Here is a 21803-nt window from a genome sequence, read left to right as displayed (position 1 = left end):
GTTATAATCTTTAAAACTAGCAATATAACAAGCTGACTACAAAGCTAAAAGTTCTAATTAAAAATGCACCCGTTGTCATAAAATCCAGAATACTTATAATATGCCATTGTAATCAATAAACCTGCAGATGAATAATTTAAAATCTATTGATTTTAGTGGATCTCTTTTAAAATAATTTAAAGTTTGAATTTAGCCAGAGTTTTAATGGAAGCAAACATTCACTTAACTTTAAAAATCAGTTATTACAATGTACTTCGCAAAATATGCTATACTTAGAACGGATCTATTGTGAATGGCTGAAAAAAATAAATATGGATTTTTTTCATATTTTCTTCATACATTTATTTATTCATTTGATATCCTTTATGGTTTCTAGACTTGGACAACAGGTGGAATTATCACCAGAATCAAATCATACACTTTCCCAAAGCCAGGAAGCCACAAGGTGCAATTAAACATGACTTTGTTAAGTCTTTCCATACATTTAAAAATTACCTTCACTTTGCTGACTTACAACCTTTTTGTAGTTTACGTTGCCTCTTGTTGCTAATCTTCTGTGAGCATCTAGCAACTTCCTTCAGCTTTGACTTCTTAATTTATATAATTAATCCATGGCTATTTTATCCTTGGGCTTGCATTTTATTTGTTTTGAAATACAACAGTGATTTGTTTTAGAATAATTATGGTGGTTAGAATGAAAATAAATATTTTACAAGCAGGTCTAATTTCTGAGACATGAAGCAGCCTAAGTTTACTGTCCTCTTCTGTGAAGTAATGTTAGCTAGACTGGAGTTAGCGTGACTGCAGGGCTTAATAGACCAACTCCCTTCCCAACCCTGTAGAGATACCAAAGAAGAAGACAAAGAGGAGATTAGATAAGAGCACCGTGATCTTGGCTGGGTTGCTTGGAGTAAAAAGAGTTGCAGAAAAGGTCATTGAATAAGCGTTGAGTCCTAAGCTAGCAGTCAGATAGGCTGCGCCCTCCAGATGTAGTAGCAGAAATGCAATTTCCTTCAAAGCTACTTAAGACTTCACCAGGAGATCATGACCCAGAGTTTATTTTATTTTATTTATTTATTTATTATTTTATTAGACTTATATACCGCCCTTCTCCCGTAGGACTCAGGGCAGTTCACAAGGTTTTTTTTAAAAACAATACAACAAGTTACAAAAATTAAAAACAATTAAAATGATTACACTAACCTTGAACTAAAAACCCCAATTACAATTAAAATACAATTAAAACCCCAGTTAATACTCTCAGTCCAGGCCAGAAAGCTCGAAGAGCCAGGTCTTCAGGTCCCGGCAGAATGAGCAAAGGTCAGGGGCAGTCCTAAGCTCTACAGGCAGCTGGTTCCAAAGGGCCAGTGAACCCACAGAGAAGGCCCTCCCCCTGGGTATTGTCCACCAGCAATCTTTTACCGGTGGTACCCTGAGAAGACCCTCCCTGTGGGAGCGCACAGGACGAAGGGAGCTTGATGCCGGCAGCAGGTGTTCCCTCAGATATCCCGGACCCAAGCCATTAAGGGCTTTATAGGTCATCACCAGCACCTTGAATCTCACCCGGAGGGCAACCGGAAGCCAATGCAGCTCGCGGAGTAGAGGTGTTACATGGGAGTATCGGGAAACCCCCATCACAACCTGTGCAGCTGCATTCTGCACCAGCTGGAGCCTCCGAGTAGTCCTCAAGGGCAGCCCCATGTAGAGAGCGTTGCAGTAGTCCAATCGGGAGGTCACGAGTGCATGAGTGACTGTGCGCAGGGCATCTTGGTCCAGGTAGGGCCGCAACTGACACACCAGGCGAACCTGGGCAAAAAACCCCTGGTCACGGCTCCTATATGGTCTTCAAAACTGAGCCGCGAATCCAGGAGGACGCCCAAGTTGCGAGCCCTATCGACAGGGGGTAACACCTCACCCCCCATCATTAGAGATGGAATGGACTGGTTAGTCCGAGATGCCGGTATGCACAGCCACTCAGTCTTGGCAGGATTGAGACGAAGCCTGTTTCTCCCCATCCAGACCTGGACCGCCTCCAGGCAGCGGGACATCACGGCGAGGGCATCACTGGGTTGGTTTGGGGTGGAGAAAAAAAGTTGGGTATCATCAGTTTATGAATCCCTTGCCTATATAATTCAAAGCATTAGACTTATTTCTGCTACTTACCTCTCAAACTGTAATAACTGTATGGGTGATTTTGATTGCCACTTTGTAATCTCTTTCAAGGCCTTCCAGCTTCCTATGTATATGATATACATTAAATGAAATAGTTCATGGACCTCATTTGCTGTGGAAACTCTTCTAATAGAAAAATATTAGAACGATTTTATTAGAACGTTAACTATGTTGATAAGTCTAAAACAAACATAAGTATTGTATTTATTCACAGCCTATTATGAGAAATGAGTTTTATGCACTTTACATAAATGTTAGTTGTAAAGGAGATGCCTAATTTCCAAAACAGATTTACAAATGCTTGTTTCTTTCCCCATCAAATGGATCATACTCACGTCTTCATAACTAAATAGGGAAAACTTAATTTATTTTTCCTCTCTCCTTAATTGTGTTAAAGTCTCATACGAATGAATTTCATATTTAAAAGTAATTCTCCAATCAATTCAGTTCTGTCAGTTTCAACACTCTCAGTTCCCTATTGCTAAAGAGAAAATCAAATGGTTTGGAGAAGACAGGAACATTAACGGATCAGTCATCTTACGTATCTCTGTTTTTCTCTGCTTCATTCAAAGTAGATTTTTTACATATTCCTAACAGATATAGGTACTTACATAGTGTGTGTGTGTGTGTGTGTGTGTGTGTGTGTGTGTAATTTTTTTTTAGATTGTAGATTTTTTTTAGACTTATATATAGTGGCTGGGCTCGGCCCGGGTTAAGCTCTGTCATAACTAATAAAAGATGTGTTGCTTTCTGAACAACTGTCTGTATTCATTCCTGCTCACCCGAGCCCATGACATAACAGTGGTGACAAAGGTGGGATCCTGCTTCACCGCCTGAAAAGGGCTGAAGTCAGCGAGGGGTCGGCAAGATGCGCTGGTGGGAAGAGGCATTTCCCCCCCCTCTCCAGGCCGGCTAGTAACACTACACTAGCGGCCACATGCTCAGTGAGGCATTCCTGAGCCTTCAAATCAGGTTCCGTGAGCACCAGAATCAAAAGAGCTGCCGAAGGTCGGCAAATTCAGAGAGTTAGACATCAAGCATCCAGAAGATTGGCCGTCTTACCTCTCGCAGGTAGAAAACTATTTACATGCTAACCAGATTGCAGAGGAAGGCCTAAAAGCTGCCACATTGCTGTACGTTTGTGGACCAGCAATGTTTGACTTAGCTGAAAATCTCTTCGCGCCAATGCCCATCGAAGCCGTATCATTTGCAGATCTCAAAAGGAAGTTGACTGGACATTTTCAGCCGAAAATGTCAGAGATGGCATGGCGTTTTAAGTTTGATTAGAGAGTACAGCTACCCGGAGAGACAGCGTCAGAATTTATTGTGGGCCTAAAGCAGGCCGCACGCCTCTGCAAGTTTTTGAACTTAGAGGAACGCCTGAGAGACCGGCTTGTCTGCGGTCTCAGAGACAGAACATTACAGCAAAGACTGTTTGCGAGACCCAACCCCACCTTCTCAGAAGCTCAGGACGAGATCATGGCCGACAAAGCCGCCGGAGGAGCTGTGCAGACCGTACAGCCAACCAAAAACCCGAGGGTTGAAGATTCAGTTCATTCTGAGGTCGCCAAACATGCCGAAGAATCATCAGGAGACGAAGAACCCGAAGTAAACAAGCTCCAACAACAACCGAGTGCACAACACCGGAGAAGCCAGCAAAAAGAGAACGATTACAAGGCAATTCTCTTACCTAGATGTAAGGGGTGCAGAGGCAGCCATCTTTGCGCCAGATGCAGATTCCACTCGGCCATGTGTAGAGTGTGTGGAAGGACCGGCCATATTGCCATGGTCTGCAGGGCCCACCAGAGAGACAGGCCACCCAAGCAACAGTCGGAGGAGCCGGCTAGGAGAGGTACTGGGGCCCAGGGTCCATTTAGTGTGGGATTCTTCAATAGTCAGAGAAGCATTTGCCGCACTGGGGCTCGTCGCCCACTCAAGCCCAAACTCAATCTCACAGTAGAGCTACAAGGCGTTCCTTGTAAAATGGAGTTGGACTCCGGCTTGGCTGTATCCATCATTTCTCAAGACACATTCAACTGTGTTTGCAGGCACAGCAACAAGTGGGTTAAACTAAAGCCCTCTGATATTGTGTTAACTGACTTTCAGAACGCTAATGTTAAGGTTAAAGGGGAAGCCTTTGTACTGGTAAAATTTAAAGGGTTTCTGGGGCACCTGGATGTCATAGTAGTAGAGCAGACATGTCAAACACAAGGCCCGGGGGCCAGATCCAGCCTGTGAAGTGGTTTCATGTGGCCTGCAAAACCATCCTGGAAACAGTGAGGGAATGGCCCCCACTGCCTTGGCCCTGGCCCAGAGACGCTCCTTCTGCCAGAGACCCTCAGATCTGTCCCACTCCTGCCCAGGCCCCCATAGGCACCCTTGATGTAGAGCTGGCCATGCCCACCCAGTAGGCCATACGCACTCTAGCCACACCCACCCAGTAGGCCACGCCCACCCGGCCCCTGAGGGCAACCGCAATGCTGATGTGGCCCTCAATGAAATTGAGTTTGACACCCCTGTAGTAGAGGGACAAAGAACGAGTCTTATAGCAGTGTTTTTCAACCTTTTTTGGGCAAAGGCACACTTGTTTCATGAAAAAAATCACGAGGCACTCCACCATTAGAAAATGTTAAAAAATTAACTCTGTGCCTATATTGACTATATATAAAGTAATTCTCTTGAATAGGAATCAAATAAACACAAAGTAAGTATTTTATAATTACTTTTCAATTTTTCCCACGGCACACCAGGCAACATCTCGCGGCACACTAGTGTGCCGCGGAACAGTGGTTGAAAAACACTGTCTTATAGGACTCGATTGGTTTGATGCCCTGGGCATTCAAATTACAGGCATTAACTGAACTCAGACAACAGACCTCATGACCGTTTGCGAGGAATTTGCAGATGTTTTTGAGTCAAATCTGGGAACTTATAAGGGGCCGCCAATTTCGTTCAAATTAAATCCTCTAGTTGTACCCATCAGAATTAAACCAAGGAGGGTTCTGTTTGCCCTGAGGCACAAAATCGATTCAGAAATCGATAAGCTCATGGAACAAGATGTTCTAGAGCCTGTTGATGGGGGAGGAGTGGGAAACTCCTATCATCAGCTCTCTGAAGCCTAACGGGGAGGTTTGTATATGCGCAGACTATAAATGTACATTGAATAAGGCTCTTAGTCAACATGCTTACGCAGTTCCTGTAGTCAGCCATATTTTGGCTTCGTTGCAAGGGGGAACTATTTTTGGTAAACTCGACCTAGTGCAAGCGTATCAGCAATTGCCTATTGATGACGCCACAGCCGCAGCTCAAACAATCGTAACTCACAAGGGAGTATTCAAAGTCAAGCATTTACAGTTTGGAGTCAGTGTGGCACCAGGTATTTTCCAAGGGGTTATGGAACACACACTTAAAGGTATTCAGGGATTTTGCCCCTCTTTTGATGAGTTCTCATTGCTGGAGAATCCACTGAAGTATTGGCCAATAGGCTCAGGGCTGTTTTACAGAGGCTTCGCGATGCAGGCCTCAAATTAAAGAAAACCAAATGTAGTATTGGGGTTTCATCTATGGAGTTTTTGGGGTTCCGTATTGATGCTAATGGAATACACCCCGCAGATTCAAAAATGAAGGCCATTAAAATGGCTCCAAGGCCAAAGTCAAAAGGGGAGCTGCAGGCGTTTTGGGGCCTCCTCAATTTTTATCACACATTTCTACCTCATAAGGCTGCCATAGCAGAGCCCCTACACAGGCTGTTTGATAAAAAAAAAGCCCCATGGAAGTGGTTGCCCTCGCATGAAAAAAGCTTCCAAACCTTGCAAAGTCTCTTATCTGAAAAGTCTACTGTCACTCATTACATTGAGTCTAAAAAAGTTTGTCTTGCATGTGATGCACCTCCCTACAGGGTGAGGCAGTTTTGAGCCACGTTGAGAGAAATGGGAAATAAGTTCCCATTGCCTTTTATTCCAGAACCTTATCATCTGCTGAACGTAATTATGCCCAGATTGATAAGGAAGCATTGGCCATAGTGGCAGGTGTTAAAAAATTTCATGATTATTTATATGGAAGGGAATTCACTGTCTACACAGATCACAAACCTCTTTTGGGGTTGTTTAGAACAGACAAACCAACTCCTCACATACCTTCACCCAGAATGTTAAGGTGGTCCATATTTTTGTCTGCATACACTTTTAAGTTACTTCATAAACCAGGGAAGGAAATGGGCCATGCAGATGGCCTAAGCAGACTGCCACTGCCACTAATGGAGCCTGACCCTGCACCTGCTGCTAAAATATTGTCTATTCAGGATTTACCTGAATTTCCTCTTCACACTGGGGACATTGCTGCTGAAACTGCCTCAGATAAAATTCTGAGCAGGGTATTGTCTTGGGTATACACGGGGTGGCTGGATAAAAGTCCAGGATCAGAATTCCAAAGTTATTTTGTCAGGAGGCATGAGTTATCTGCTCACAAGGGCTGCATTTTATGGGGCAACAGAGTCGTAATTCCCACCTCATTGAGGGATAGAGTCTTACAATCTCTTCATGAAGGCCACCCTGGCATTGTAAGGCTGAAGGCCTTAGCTAGAAGCTACCTTTGGTGGCTGGGTCTGGATAAGGCTGTAGAGGATCAAGTTCATGGTTGCTATACTTGTCAGCAATCTCGGCCTGAAATGTCTCAGGCCCCAGTTCACAGGTGGGAAGAAACACATACGCCCTGGTCCAGAGTTCACATTGATTACGCTGGGCCTTTTCAGGGACAACTTTTCCTGATAGTTGTAGACAGCCATTCCAAATGGCTGGAGGTCACCCCAGTTCCTAATATGACTACTGCTAGGACCATCCAGGTGCTGAGAAAACTCTTTGCAACACATGGGTTGCCTGACGTTCTGGTTTCTGATAATGGGTCTCAATATACTGCTGCTGAGTTTCAAGCTTTTCTCAGGGCTAACCTCATCAGACATGCTATATCTGCACCATTCCACCCTTCGTCAAACAGACAAGCCAAACAGATGGTAAGGACTACAAAGGACGCACTCAGGCGTATTATCACAGGTGACTGGCATCACAGACTGGCTGATTTTCTGTTCTGCCAGCACTCCACTCCCTGCACTGCTATAGGTAAAAGTCCTGCTGAGCTTCGTTGGGGGAGACAGATTGCATCCGGACCGCGTGGCAGCAGAAGCCTCCAGGCCGTAGCCCCTGAGGGGGTTGCATATGGGTGATCTGGTTTGGGCCAGAAACTATGGGCCTGGGCAATTGTGGGTTCCTGGTAAGGTAACCAAGGTGTCAGGGCCCCTATCTTATGTAGTGGGGTTGGAGGGGGATCGTCAAATAAGAAGACATATTGACTAATTAAGGAAAAGGTTTCCAGAATGGTCATTAAGTAAGGACCGTAGCATAAGTCCCTCCAGAGGCCCTCACACAGACACCCAGACCAGCCCACACCAAGACCACCAGGGTTTTCCCCCCCCCTCAATAGAAATGGATTCTGGGGATGTACCAGGGAGCTTGGAGGTGCAACATGGACCCCCTGATCTGGCAGACCAGCTAAATCTCAGAAATCGCTGCGCTTATGCTACAGAACAGGCTGACTCTGGGGTGGGCCAATCTGCTGAGGCCAGCCAGATCATGTCACTTCCCCTAGACAACAGAGCACAAGGGGACTTGGGTCTATCCAGCCCACCAGGTAAACTGGTAGACCACAAAGTGGGGGGAACCCCAAGGCGTTCATCCCAGATACACAAACCTCCGGCATATCTAACTGTAAAGGTAAAGGTAAAGGTTCCCCCGCACATGTGTGCTAGTCGTTTCCGACTCTAGGGGCCGGTGCTCATCTCCGTTTCATAGCCGAAGAGCCAGCGCTTGTCCGAGGACATCTCCGTGGTCATGTGGCCGGCATGACTAGACGCCAAAGGCGCACGGAACGCTGTTACCTTCCCACCGTAGTGGTCCCTATTTTTCTACTTGCATTTTTACATGCTTTCGAACTGCTAGGTGGGCAGAAGCTGGGACGAGTAACAGGCGCTCACTCTGCTACGCGGCACTCGGGATTCGACCCGCCAAACTGCCGACCTTCCGATCGACAAGCTCAGCGTCCTAACCCACTGAGCCACCGCGTCCCTTTTATATCTAACTGACTATGTTGTTAAAGGAGTATTGTAAGTGTTTGACAAGCCTCCCTACCATTACCTACAGAAATAAGGGTGATTTGAACCGCCTGGGGACACACATTTTTACTGAGACATTTTTTAATCTTATTGAAGTCACGTCTGTAAAGGTCGCGTTATAATCACACGGTATGTAAAGGCACCGTTACTTATTATTTGTATTTTGTGTTATTTTGTATGTTGGTTATTGGGAGTGATCAATAAGCCTTGACTGTTGTCAAGTTGTTGGAGGAATTTAGTTTGGTCTTAGGGGGAAGGAGTGTTATGTACTGAGCTTGTGGTATCACACCACATGAGTCAACGTCTCTCCTGAAACCTAGACAGACCATCTCCGGCCCTGTAATTGGTCAACCTTGGCGGGAAGCATGGGTTCCATTCTATTGGCTGCTGCTGTGGGGTTTGACTGTATAGGGTTAATCTCTGTCATAACTAATAAAGGATGTGTTGCTTTCTGAACAACTGTCTGTATTCATTCCTGCTCACCCGAGCCCATGACATAACAGGAAGGAAGGAAGGAAGGAAGGAGGGAGGGAAGGAAGGAAGGAAGGAAGGAAGGAAGGAAGGAAGGAAGGAAGGAAGGAAGGAAGGAAGGAAGGAAGGAAGGATTTTATGGCCACCACAATTGTCTATTGCATCACATGTTTATCCTGGTACATTTGTATTTGTCAGTTTTCTAGTGTTCTAAGCAAGCTTAATATGTTTCATGTTAATATGTTAATCAGCTTTTCATTTTTATTCATTTGTATAAAAAAAGCATAGATCAATGGTTGGGAAAAACAATAAGAGATATTTAGGGATAAGTTTGTTTCAAATAATGCTAGACCAGTAAATTACATTTATTTCCCAAATTACTGCTTCAAAGTCCATGCACTTTTGAAGAATGGTTTATAAAATGAAAAATAGCAGTGAAAATATAAATATATATTGGAAGAAAAACACTGAGCAGTTCTTGTTTCAGTGGACATGGGATTCCAAAATAAGATCTGTGGTTGTGTACAATTGAAATATAAAAGTGTTATTTAATTCCTTCTTTAGGAAATTATTTAAAATATTTGTAGAAATCTTTATGTTTTTTCATTGTAAGCCTTGCTTTACTGCCAAATGTAAGCAGCAAATAACTTTTCAAAAATTTAAGTAAGATTTGCTCTCTTTCTTTAACTCCGCTTGCATTTTGTTTTTGCTTAATGTTTGTCATGTAATTTTCTTTTTAATGTTGTCTTTCTCTTTGACCCCAAATGATTGAAATAAAAAAATCTGTTTCTGTCACAGCCATCTTTCTCTATTCCTGCCCAGAGAGATGATTCTGCACTACTTGCAATGTTTAACAATTATGCACCCTCGTGGGCAAAACCAGGTATGTAATGATTTTGTATAATTTCTGATAATGTCTAAAATACAGGCAGTGAAGGTAACTATTTACAAGTTAAAATACTTATTTCACTGCAAACAAGTGAAATCAATTGTTCAGGTCTCACATTGGCCTAAGATTTCTACACACTGATTGAGATATATTGGTGCTTTGTATAACTGTGGACCAGACTTCTCCAATTTTTCTCTTACTTAGTGCCTGGAAAAATGCTGGACTTCAGTTTATTTATTTATCCAGTTTATATAGCCATCCATCTATCCAATAAACTCTGGGCAGCAAACCAGATAAAAGCAAAGATTCCATTAAAGTCCAAAAACCTATAAAACTGTATATAAACTATGCTGTGGTGGCACAGTGGTTAGAATGTCGTATTGCAGGCTAATTCTGCTGACTGCCAGGGGTTTGATCCTCACCAGCTCAAGGTTGACTCAGCCTTACATCCTTCTGAGGTCAGTAAAATGAGGACCCAGATTGTTGGGGGCAATAGGCTGACTCTGTAAACCACTTAGAGAGGGCTGTAAAGCACTGTGAAGTGGTAGATAAGTCTAGGTGCTATTGCTATTGTTACTTCATATATCCATGCCAAAGCTCCAGTGCTGATAACCCAACTCCAGTGCCTAGGAAAAGAACCAGGTCTACACGACCTTACGAAAGGGCAGTAAATAGGGGCTGTCTTAGCCAGCGTAGCTAGCCTTTTCGATCTTTTGTTGTTACTTTTTGCTAACTGGTATAAAAGCTTCTTTACATTTTGTATCTAACATGACCCTTCCCAGTAGAGTCTAAAAGGGACTCTAGCCTCAATAAATACTCCAAATAATTTTCTATGGCTATAAATTTATTTGGTCAACGTCAAAAAAGACATTTGCTCTTTAACATGGAATCCAAGGAAAAGGCTTTGTTTTGCCTATCTTTCTTTCCATTCCAAATTATTTTGTAATACTGGTTGGAAACCACACCCAAGACTCTAGTAGTTGTCTTTAAATCACATTCACATTGATGAATATTTTTTTTCTTCCTTTGTAATAAAATAGCTTATATGTGGAAATAAAATCAGCAATAGCAACAGAAAGACTGACTAATTGGGATAATTTATAACACAAATGTATTTTTATAAAATTTATCCAAGAAATCCTTTGCCTATTTGTCAGAAATTGGATTAGTCCAGCATTTGGGTGTTCCTCATGAAAATACATTTTCTTTCTTCTAATTCCGTCTGATTTCACAAAGTTTGAAACTATACGTGATTCATTAAGATGTACAAAAGCAAATGAAAACCATATGCATGAAATAGCATAGCAATAAAAGCATTATAGTGCAATGCCAAAGTTCAAACTAAAATATAATTATGATTATTTGAAAAAAAGTGCCTCATTTTGAGCTAATATTTTGACGTTCATATTTTAAATTTAATAAAGACAGATTACAAATGACTATTGTAATAAAGTAATTTCTGTTCATTTAACAGGTGAAGAGAGGGAACCTTTGCCTATGGATACAGAAGTTTATGAAAGTCCATATGCAGATCCAGAAGAAGTGAAAGCTAAAAATGTCACTCTTGACCGAAATTTACTGACTTTGGAAGAAAAAGAACTTGGTTCTGGTAATTTTGGTACAGTAAAAAAAGGCACTTACGAAATGAAAAAGTAGGTTATTGTTCCCCATCTTTATTTGTCTAGTATCCTCTTCTTTATTGGATTTTGATACTGTTCTTACAGTAATTATTACAAAAAGTTTGTATGAAACCCTTTATCTTTGTTGTTGTTGTTAGCTGCGAAGTCCTGTCCGACTCATCGCGACCTTATGGACAACGTTCCTCCAGGCCTTCCTGTCTTCCACCATCTTCTGGAGTCCATTTAAGCTCACGCCTACTGCTTCAGTGACTCCATCCAGCCACCTCATTCTCTGTCGTCCCTTTCTTCTATTGCCCTCGATCTTTCCCAGCATTAGGCTCTTCTCCAGTGAGTCCTTCCTTCTCATTAGGTGGCCAAAGTATTTGAGTTTTAGCTTCAGGATCTGGCCTTCTAAAGAGCAGTCAGGATTGATCTCCTCTAGGACTGACCGGTTTGATCGCCTTGTAGTCCAAGGGACTCGCAGGAGTCTTCTCCAGCACCACAGTTCAAAGGCCTCAATTCTTTGGCGCTCAGCCTTTCTTATGGTCCAACTTTCACAGCCATACATTGCAACTGGGAAGACCATAGCCTTGACTATACGCACTTTTGTTGACAGGGTGATGTCTCTGCTTTTTAGAGTGCTGTCTAGATTTGCCATGGCTTTCCTTCCCAGGAGCAAGCGTCTTTTAATTTCTTGGCTACAGTCCCCATCTGCAGTGATCTTGGAGCCCAGGAAAACAAAATCTGTCACTACCTCCATTTCTTCCCCATCTATTTGCCAGGAATTGAGAGGGCCAGATGCCATGATCTTGGTTTTCTTAATGTTAAGTTTCAACCCAAATTTTGCACTCTCCTTCTTCACCCGCAACAAGAGGCTCTTTAGTTCTTCTTCACTTTCTGCCATTAGAGTGGTATCATCTGCGTATCTTAGGTTGTTGATATTTCTTCCAGCAATCTAAATTAAGTAGTTCAATCGAATGAATATTGTTCATTTGTTATAACTTTCCAAAACACTTGGTAATTTGAAGTGAATATAGAGTTGTTCCCATAAACAATAGTTTATTACTTTAACGTAATGAAACTAAGTCACAGATCTTTGCACTGGATTCCAGTTCTATAACAAAAATCTAGTGTGTTACCTTTAAACCAAAGACTTTGGCAGTTTACTATCTCTGAGCTCAGTCAGAAGTTCCACTAAGTTTGCTTACCAAATTTCAGGCTGAATCTTCCTTATAAATATGGATATAATTGTATCCTTAAAATTCAGTTTTGTATATGTTTATACAGAAGTTTCATTTAATTAGCCTAGAAAGAATACTTTGGATTACAGTTTAGCATAACAGTATTCTTATTTAAATGTATTTGTTATAATTTGTTCATATGAAAATTAGCATTTTAATTTTAATCTGGTAAAGTATATAATTAACAAAAATGTTTTCTTTGCCCTTTCTGTTGGGAAAAATGTTATATGTGCAACTTATATTTTATTATTATTATTTATTTTTTGTAACAAAACAATCTTTAATTTTAAAAAATCAAAAGTACAAACTAAGAAAGAAAAGAAAAATCTAATATATTATACTTATCAATAGACATTGAATGAATTCACTACTATAACAGGAATATTACAAGACGTTATTGTAACATATCATAGAATCTGTGCTATAGTAACATATATTACTGCATCCTTTGATTGCTAGAAAATAATCTGTTTTGCATTTTTTCAAAAAAGATTGGTCATACATTTCTGACAACCATCCCTTGATATCTTCCATTTTTTTAAACGTAATTGTTTTGCAACCCACCACCACCCCATGCTCAATACAACCACAATTCTTGATAAATTCCAAAACTTCAACATTATATTAACATATTTTTAACATTTGAAAATGTACCCATATATCTATTAATATACATTAATACACTATCACAAAAGATACTAAATGATCACATTACCATATTCATTTTGATGTATGCCGATTGGTGTACATTCAAAGTGACAATAAAGTTGTTGTTATTGTGGTTTTTATTAGCATGTCTTCGTTAAATGAACATATAATCAAATATTAGCTTTCATGGGTTAAGTTTGGCAATTATTATCTATTCCCTTTGTGCTATTTTCTATGGCAAGCTCTTGAAACATGTGGCAGAAAAGATTTCTAGGAAAAGTAGTGGTGAGAAATCTATGAGCCATTTTAGGATGTAAATTGAGTTGTGATAGGGACTCATGAACATCTACCTCTTTGGGGAAATTCTATTTTGAAAATTGATGATAAATAACTTAATTGGAAAGCTAAGATACAAGATGGATCATGATATAATGGCTAGTTTAAGGATTTTCTCCAACTTCAAATTGAATTTTGGCTTCCCAGTTTGCAACAGTGGATGTGTCTTCAATTTAAGCATGTTTTGAGGGATCAGTATGGACGAGGTGCTTTGGCTGCCTCAAAGGCACCTGAGTTGCTTTCTTGTGTGATGGAATCCATTATAGAAATAACACCTATAGCATACTGTATCTCTATCAAAAGTACAAGAAAAATTTGAAAGTGGACTCTTCTGGAATATTTCAAACATAGATTAAAGAATGGGAACTTCTGATAAAGCCACAGTAATGGCCTATGATCTTAAAATATTAAAATGGTATCTACAGATTTGAAATTAAGGCTGATTCTGTTTGGAAAATGTCAACAGAGCAAAGCAAGTGAACTACTGCTGGCCAGCAAAATTTATTTTAGGATAGAAATAGGCCACCTCATTTCCAGCCATCTGCCCTTCTCCTAAACTTAACATAATTCTGTTTTCTTGGAATTTCTGTTATAGAGGAAAGAAAACTGTGGCTGTGAAAATTCTCAAAAATGAAAGTAATGATCCAGCAATAAAAGATGAACTCCTAAGAGAAGCAAATGTAATGCAACAACTTGATAACCCATATATTGTCCGAATGATTGGGATATGTGAAGCTGAATCTTGGATGTTGGTAATGGAAATGGCTGAACTTGGCCCCTTGAATAAATATTTGTTAAAACACGGGTGAGTTGACAGTAAGTTGGCAAGTTTTGACCAATAATGGATGGAATATAAATTGATAATTGTAATGATCGCTGCTCATTGGAAAGTGCAAGTTATATGAAAATAACAGTTTTTGTAATATCTGGAAATTGAAATTTTGAATACTTCAGAAATAAACTTTTCCATAACAGTGACATTTTCAAAATTAACATTTTATTCTTCAATTTACATTGAAGGCATATATACAGCTTTGTGACAGACCACTGAATTTTACTACAAGTGAATTTACTGAATACAAATATACATATATTCATATAAAGGATATATATTTTGGCTTGCCATCCCTGCTTACCTGAGTGCATGGTTGCGATTTTTGCTGAATTTAGTATTCCACAAGTACATTTGCAAAGCATGGAAGTCACTGCAATATAGAAATGTCACAAATGTAAATGATTTAGTCTGTTTAGGCCAGATGTGGGGAACGATGGCCCCTTTATGACTTGTGGACTTCAACTCCCAGAATTCCTGAGCCAGCCATGCTGACTCAGGAATTCTGGGAGTTGAAGTCCACAGATAGAATAGAATAGAGCTGGAAGGGACCTTGGAAGTCTTCAAGTCCAGCTCCCTGCTTAAGCAGGAGAACTTATACCATCTTAGACAAGTGACTGTCTAGCCTCTTCTTAAAAATCTCCAGTGATTGAGCACCCACAATTTCTGTTCCATTGGTTAATTGTCCTCACTGTCAGGAAGTTTCTCCTTAATTCTAGGTTGCTTCTCTCTTTTTTCAGTTTCCAACCATTGTTCTTGTCCTGCCCTCTGGTGCTTTGGAGAATAACGTGACCCCCTTGTCCTTGTGGCAGCCCCTCAAATACTGGAATACTGCTATCATGTGTCCCCTGTATCTTCTTTTCTTTAGACTAGCCAAAGCCAAGTCCTGCAGCCATTCTTGGTATGTTTTAGTCTCCTGGCCTTTGATCATCTTAATTGCTCTTCTCTGAATTTTTTCCAAACTCTCAACATCTTTTTTGTGATATGGTGAACAAAATTGACTGCAATATTCCAGGTGTGGTCTTACTAGGGTTTTATAAAGCGATACTAATACTTTGCATGATCTTGATTCTATGCCTCTGTTTATACAACCCAGGATTGTATTTTTTGGCTGCTGCTGCATGGTTCAGTAATCATCCACTAGGACTCCAAGGTCCATTTCACAGTTACTGTTTTTAAGCCAGGTCTTGCCCAGTCTGTACTTGTACCTTTGATTTTTCTTGCCTAAATGTAAAACTTTGCATTTCTCCACATTGAAACTCATTTTGTTGGACAGAACCCATTATTCAGGTTTGTTAAGATCTTTTTGGATTCTGAGTTTATCTTCTGGGATGTTGGCTACTTCTGCCAGTTTGGTGTCATCTGCAAATTTGATGAGTTCCCCTTCAATTCCCTCATCTAAGTCATTTATGAAAATATTGAAGAATATTGGGCCTAGTTCCCCACCCCAGTCTACATCATCAACATGGGTTAGGACGCTGCGTTTGTCAATCAAATGGTCGGCAGTTTGGCAGGTCAAATCCCGAGTGCCGCGTAACAGAGTGAGCGCCTGTTACTCGTCCCAGCTTCTGCCAACCTAGCAGTTCGAAAGCACGTAAAAAATGCAAGTAGAAAAATAGGGACCACTACGGTGGGAAGGTAACAGCGTTCCGTGCGCCTTTGGCATCCAGTCATGCCGGCCACATGACCACGGAGATGTCCTTGGACAAGCGCTGGCTCTTCGGCTTTGAAACGGAGATGAGCACCGGCCCCTAGAGTTGGAAACGACTAGCACGCATGTGCGGGGGAACCTTTACCTTTTAATTGTGATATTGATTGAGTATATATTCTTGCTAGGACAAGCCAGTATAGTTGAAATCCACAAGTCATAAAAGGGCCTTTGTTCCCCACTCCTGGTTTAGGTGAACCTTTGATCTCTGCAAAGTCTACTTTCCAGAAAATCTCTATTTAATGGTTGGCATTTGCTTGTAAACCAACTAAGTCAAGCTTTTCAGGGCACATTCCAAACATTTGTTAAGATCAGGACAAAGAAATGACCAAAGAGAAGAAAATACTAATTTTATTTGAATTTAAAAGATTTGTTTAAAAGATTAATTCAACTAGTATATTTATTTCCTGTATAAATAATAATCACCTGTCAAATCATAATTGTCACATTAGAATTTACAATCCATTGACAATTTCTGAAGGTTTCTGAGACAGTACAAGACTGGGAGGAAAGTATTCCACCTCTGTTCTAAACTATGTGGATGCTACATGGATATAATAAAAAATTAGCAATAATGTATGAAAAAGAATGAATGCATAAGGACTATTAATTAGTCCTTATTAAGCAATTAAGTTGGAATATTTATTCAATGTATCTGTCAACCTCCAGCTTGAGTATCCAAATAAAGTCCAGGCATGTAGCTGCCAAGTTTTTAATCTTGACAGTATCATTAGTATCTGCTCTCTACTGGGTGGGGATAAGGAATGAAGAATGTAAAAAGAAATAGGTTTCTAAAAGTCAGGTTTGATTTTGCAGAGATGTCACAGAAAAGAACCTAATAGAGCTGGTGCATCAAGTTTCCATGGGAATGAAATATTTGGAAGAAAATAATTTTGTACACAGAGATTTAGCTGCAAGAAATGTGCTTCTGGTTACACAACATTATGCCAAAATCAGTGACTTTGGACTTTCAAAAGCTCTTGGTTCTAATGATTACTACAAGGTAATTTTTCCATCCTTTAACATGTTTTAAGATTTTTATCATCAAATGTCAATGTGAACTGTGATGTCACTATAATTCAGCTCTTGTTCAACTTTATGCCTTGCACAAATTTGTTGGGAGAAAAGAATTGAATAGAACATTTCTTCCTGTATTTAAGTTTTTTAAAGCCCAGTGAAATTATGCTTATTTGTTAAATGTATATGACTTGTTGGGGAAAACATTTATCAGGACATCACAAAAGCCATTGCTTAAACATTACTTAAAATTTATATAAGCTGAGTAAATCAAGGATCTAGAATTCACTGGACGAATTCTAGTATTGTTTCTAATGGCATCAGTTTCTTTATAGTTAGGGATGGGCCAGATGCTTCCTGTGAAATCCACCTCATTCACTCATGGTCCTAGAAATATATTCTAGAAATATCAGGTAGTGAGCATGCCTGGCTGAGGAATTCTGGGAGTTGAAGTCCACAAGTCATAAAAGGGCCAAGTTTGAAGACCCCTGGCCTAAAACATTCACACTCCCAGCGAGTCTACCCCTTTTTAAAAAAGCATTTTATAGGCTATTCCTACTATCTACTATACAGTATTGCCCAACTTCCTCAGCTACCCATACCAAATAATTAGAACGTCTTCTAAAAAGCAAAGTATTCTAGCCAGATTCAGATAAGATTGAATTCTTATTGAACACAGAGAAGATGTGGAGATTGGCAAGTTTTGCTTGAACAGCAACTGAATATTATAAACATTTCTTCTATAGTACCATTAACTGATGATGGTTTTGTTCTTATAACAATTTTGCTAATGAGTATTAACCTGATAGGGACGCGGTGGCTCAGAGGGACGCGGTGGCTCAGTGGGTTAGGACGCTGAGCTTGTCGATCTGAAGGTCAGCAGTTTGGCGGGTCGAATCCCGAGTGCCGCGTAACAGAGTGAGCGCCTGTTACTCGTCCCAGCTTCTGCCAACCTAGCAGTTCGAAAGCACGTAAAAATGCAAGTAGAAAAATAGGGACCACTACGGTGGGAAGGTAACAGCGTTCCGTGCGCCTTTGGCTTCTAGTCATGCCGGCCACATGACCACGGAGATGTCCTCGGACAAGCGCTGGCTCTTCGGCTTTGAAACGGAGATGAGCACCGGCCCCTAGAGTTGGAAACGACTAGCACACATGTGCGGGGGAACCTTTACCTTTACCTTTTATTAACCTGATATTATATAATTTATTTTTTTCTTTATTAATTACTGTTACTGTTTTATTGCATAATAAATCTATTTTATAAATAAATTCTGTAAAACCTCTGGGTTGCAACAACAAATTGTGGTTCATTGAACAATTAAAATGTAATATGTTTTCTGATTCTTCTATAGATTGTGCTTGATAGATATAATACACCAATGTGTTTTACTGTTTTCTTTAATTTTGGGTGTCATTACAGGCAGAACATCATGGCAAATGGCCAGTTAAATGGTATGCTCCAGAATGCATGAACTTCTTCAAATTTTCTAGCAAGAGTGATGTTTGGAGTTTTGGTGTGTTAATGTGGGAGACATTTTCCTATGGGCAAAAGCCATATAAGGTAAATAAACTTTATTTGCCATTATTAAACTTTCCTTTTTAATTCCAAATCATAGATTTAAAAATAAACCAAGATGTAGATGCTATTCAAATGTCCATTACAACAGGGCTTTTCAACCTTTTCACCCATTGTACCACTTTTAGGATATGGCAACATCCGAGTACCACCAATTGCCTAGCTCCAGCCATCTCTCGCTTAGGCTTGTGCGGTGCTGCCACTGGTTCAGCTCACTCCCCTCCCCCGCTACCACTTTTCTAGGATGGTCGCATACCACCTGCCAGGTGCCAATGTACCACAGGTGGTACCGGTACCACTGGTTGAAAAGCCCTGCATTACAATACTTCTTTGTGAGAAAATATTTCAGAAATTGTGATATTCTTATTTCAGTTGAAACCAACGTCTCAGTTTTCTGTGTCGTTGGTTGTAGGGTATGAAAGGAATTGATGTTGCACAGATGATTGAAAGAGGAGAACGACTGGAATGTCCAGTGGGTTGCTCATCTGATATCTATGAATTAATGAAATTGTGTTGGACATATAGGTAAGTATTCTCATATCAATAGTTTCTTGAAGCTTAACCAGCTCATTGACCATAGTTAAATGTTCCATCAAAACCAGCATATACGGGCATTCCTTGCTACCTGAGTTTGGAATTCTTTAGCAGATGAGAAGGGATACACCCCATTTTTCATTGATCACAACATAAATACCAAGATTTGATCTTTTGGTTATGACCACCATCCTGACTTTTTGACTCCTTCTCTGTTTCAACCTTCACCCAAGAGATACCCTTCTTTTGGAACTATCTGATAGTATTGATAAGTAAGAAGATGAAAGAAAAATACAGATCACGACTTTGCCTAGATTTGTGATCCTTTCCTGTGTTTCCAAAATGTCATTTTGTAATGCAGTATTTTGCTGGCTGTTTCTTGCTAAGTGCTGAGAAACCACTATTAAGTTATCTGATAAGGATAGCAGTTACACAATAAGCTGTCCTGAAGCAAGAGAAAGTGCTGGTAAATGTTGTTGTTAAAGAGATAATATATTGACTGTAAATTGCCAGACAAATAATAAAGAGTCTGCTTGGCTACAAAAATATTTTTCTTTCTTCTTCCAGTGTTGATGATCGGCCATCATTTTTTACTGTTGAATTAAAGCTGCGCAACTACTACTATGACATTGCTCAATAAATCTATTGTGGAATTGCAATGAAGACATCCCAAGAGGCAGATACAAAATTTGATTCTTCAAATACGTTGCAGAAGTACCAAAATGCACTCCAGAAGAATCATTGTGAAAAGACCATTGCTATAGAATTACGTTGCTACTTTAAAAAAAAAGTTGCTAGTAGCTACACTAATATTTTCAAATTGAGCTATTTTGATGTTCAAGGATCTGGAATTAGTTATATATGCTTAGTCTATTTTAAAAAATGGATTTTGTTAGGTTGCTTTCTGTCTTGCTGTTCAAATGTACCATCTTTTATGATATCAAAAGAATGTTTGTATTCATCATTATTGCTGTTAAGAGAATCGGATACTTTCACTTTTGAAAACTCAAAGCAGAGACTGTTTTTTAAATTAGAAATGAGCTAATAAAGTTAGAAATAACAGATCATAGCTTTAAAACATATGACATATATATATGCAAAACAAAAGCTATATCCTCACTTCTGTCAAATATTCCCCATTAGTATTTATTATTTTGTAAAATATAAACATCTATTAACAAAATTGGCAAATTATTTCATACAGTAACAACAGATCCCTATTATTGTTTTAATCTTTAAGGTTTCACTTATTAAATAATAAAAGTAAAAAAAAATTAAAGTATAGATGAATTAACATCAGCGCTTAACCTCAGTCTTTGGTATCATATAATCAAAACTCTGATGGGCTCTGGGAACACCATTTATTTAGGTTACTCTATATTAAAACCTTATGGGGGACGCGGTGGCTCAGTGGGTTAGGACGCTGAGCTTGTCGATCAGAAGGTCGGCAGTTTGGCGGGTCGAATCCCGAGTGCCGCGTAGCAGAGTGAGCGCCTGTTACTCGTCCCAGCTTCTGCCAACCTAGCAGTTCGAAAGCACGTAAAAATGCAAGTAGAAAAATAGGGACCACTCCAGTGGGAAGGTAACAGCGTTCCGTGCGCCTTTGGCGTCTAGTCATGCCAGCCACATGACCACGGAGACGTCCTCGGACAAGCGCTGGCTCTTCGGCTTTGAAACGGAGATGAGCACCGGCCCCTAGAGTCGGAAACGACTAGCACGCATGTGCGGGGGAACCTTTACCTTTACCTTTATATTAAAACCTTAATTGTTTAATGAGTCAGGCTTGTCTCCTGGAGTACTGCTCAGTATCTCCATTTATTTCCAACAATAACTCATAACTCTTCCTGGGATAATCATGCAAATTTTTCTTTTATCCTCTCCTTCTGCTTTAACCTGTCTTTCCTCTGTCTTAACCCTTTCTTATTTTTCTCCATCTTGACAAACAAAGTCATATTTTTTATTCTATGCTCAAAAGGCAGTGAGCCTTTGTTTGGCTCAGGACTGAATAATCATTTTTTGCATGGTATTCTTACTGTCTTTAGATCCATCATCTGAACTTGATTCCCTCATTCTTTCTCAGTATCAATATACAGTATATGATTGGAAGGACCATTGTTTTAACTATTCTGATCATTGTTGTCCTCAAATGTTCTCCTCTGAAATATCCTTACCCACTTGCATCTAACCATAATACAAACATATTCTAGCAACTTCTTTATATATGTGTTCCTGTGATGTCTTTGTCTTGTCCCCAGCCCATTGATGAGACAGGCTTAGGTTGTTCTTATCCATTATGTTTTGTATCTTACAGGGAGAGGAACCCTCTAGTCCAGGGGTCCCCGACCCTGGGTCCATGGACCGGTATTGGGCCACGGCCACTTAGGAACTGGGCCGCGCAGCTGGAGGTGCGCTGACAGCACGTCTTTCACTTCCATGAATGCAGCAAGTCTGCAGGGGTCTGGGCAGGGGTGGGAGAGTGGCAGGGCGGAAGCCATCTTGCTCAGTGCAAGATCCTCCGATGGCTGCACTTGCAACTGGTTTGTAACATCTGAGCTCTGTATCCTTCCTCCTCTCCCTCCTCCTGTTTCTTCTGCTAC

At 40.3% G+C, this 21803-nt stretch overlaps 1 protein-coding gene across 2 annotated transcripts in view; it reads left to right on the top strand.

The window, feature by feature from the left end:
• The window catches only part of SYK (spleen associated tyrosine kinase), a 48972-nt gene extending 28551 nt beyond the window's left edge, over positions 1-20421 (top strand). The window contains exons 7-14 of one of the 2 annotated variants that reach the window (XM_081315737.1): positions 377-445; positions 9605-9689; positions 11170-11347; positions 14135-14344; positions 16896-17082; positions 18517-18657; positions 19085-19197; positions 19774-20421. In XM_081315737.1, the coding sequence (XP_081171863.1) occupies positions 377-445; positions 9605-9689; positions 11170-11347; positions 14135-14344; positions 16896-17082; positions 18517-18657; positions 19085-19197; positions 19774-19846 (1056 nt within the window). In that variant the 3' untranslated portion in view covers positions 19847-20421. The remainder of the gene's footprint in view (positions 1-376; positions 446-9604; positions 9690-11169; positions 11348-14134; positions 14345-16895; positions 17083-18516; positions 18658-19084; positions 19198-19773) is intronic. The other variant, XM_081315738.1, reaches the window with a different exon arrangement.
• The last annotated feature ends 1382 nt before the right edge of the window (positions 20422-21803 follow it).

This window comes from Vipera berus (assembly GCF_964194415.1).
Source record: "Vipera berus genome assembly, chromosome: 2".
Lineage (NCBI taxonomy): Eukaryota > Metazoa > Chordata > Lepidosauria > Squamata > Viperidae > Vipera > Vipera berus.
This window is presented reverse-complemented; position numbering and strand designations above follow the sequence as displayed.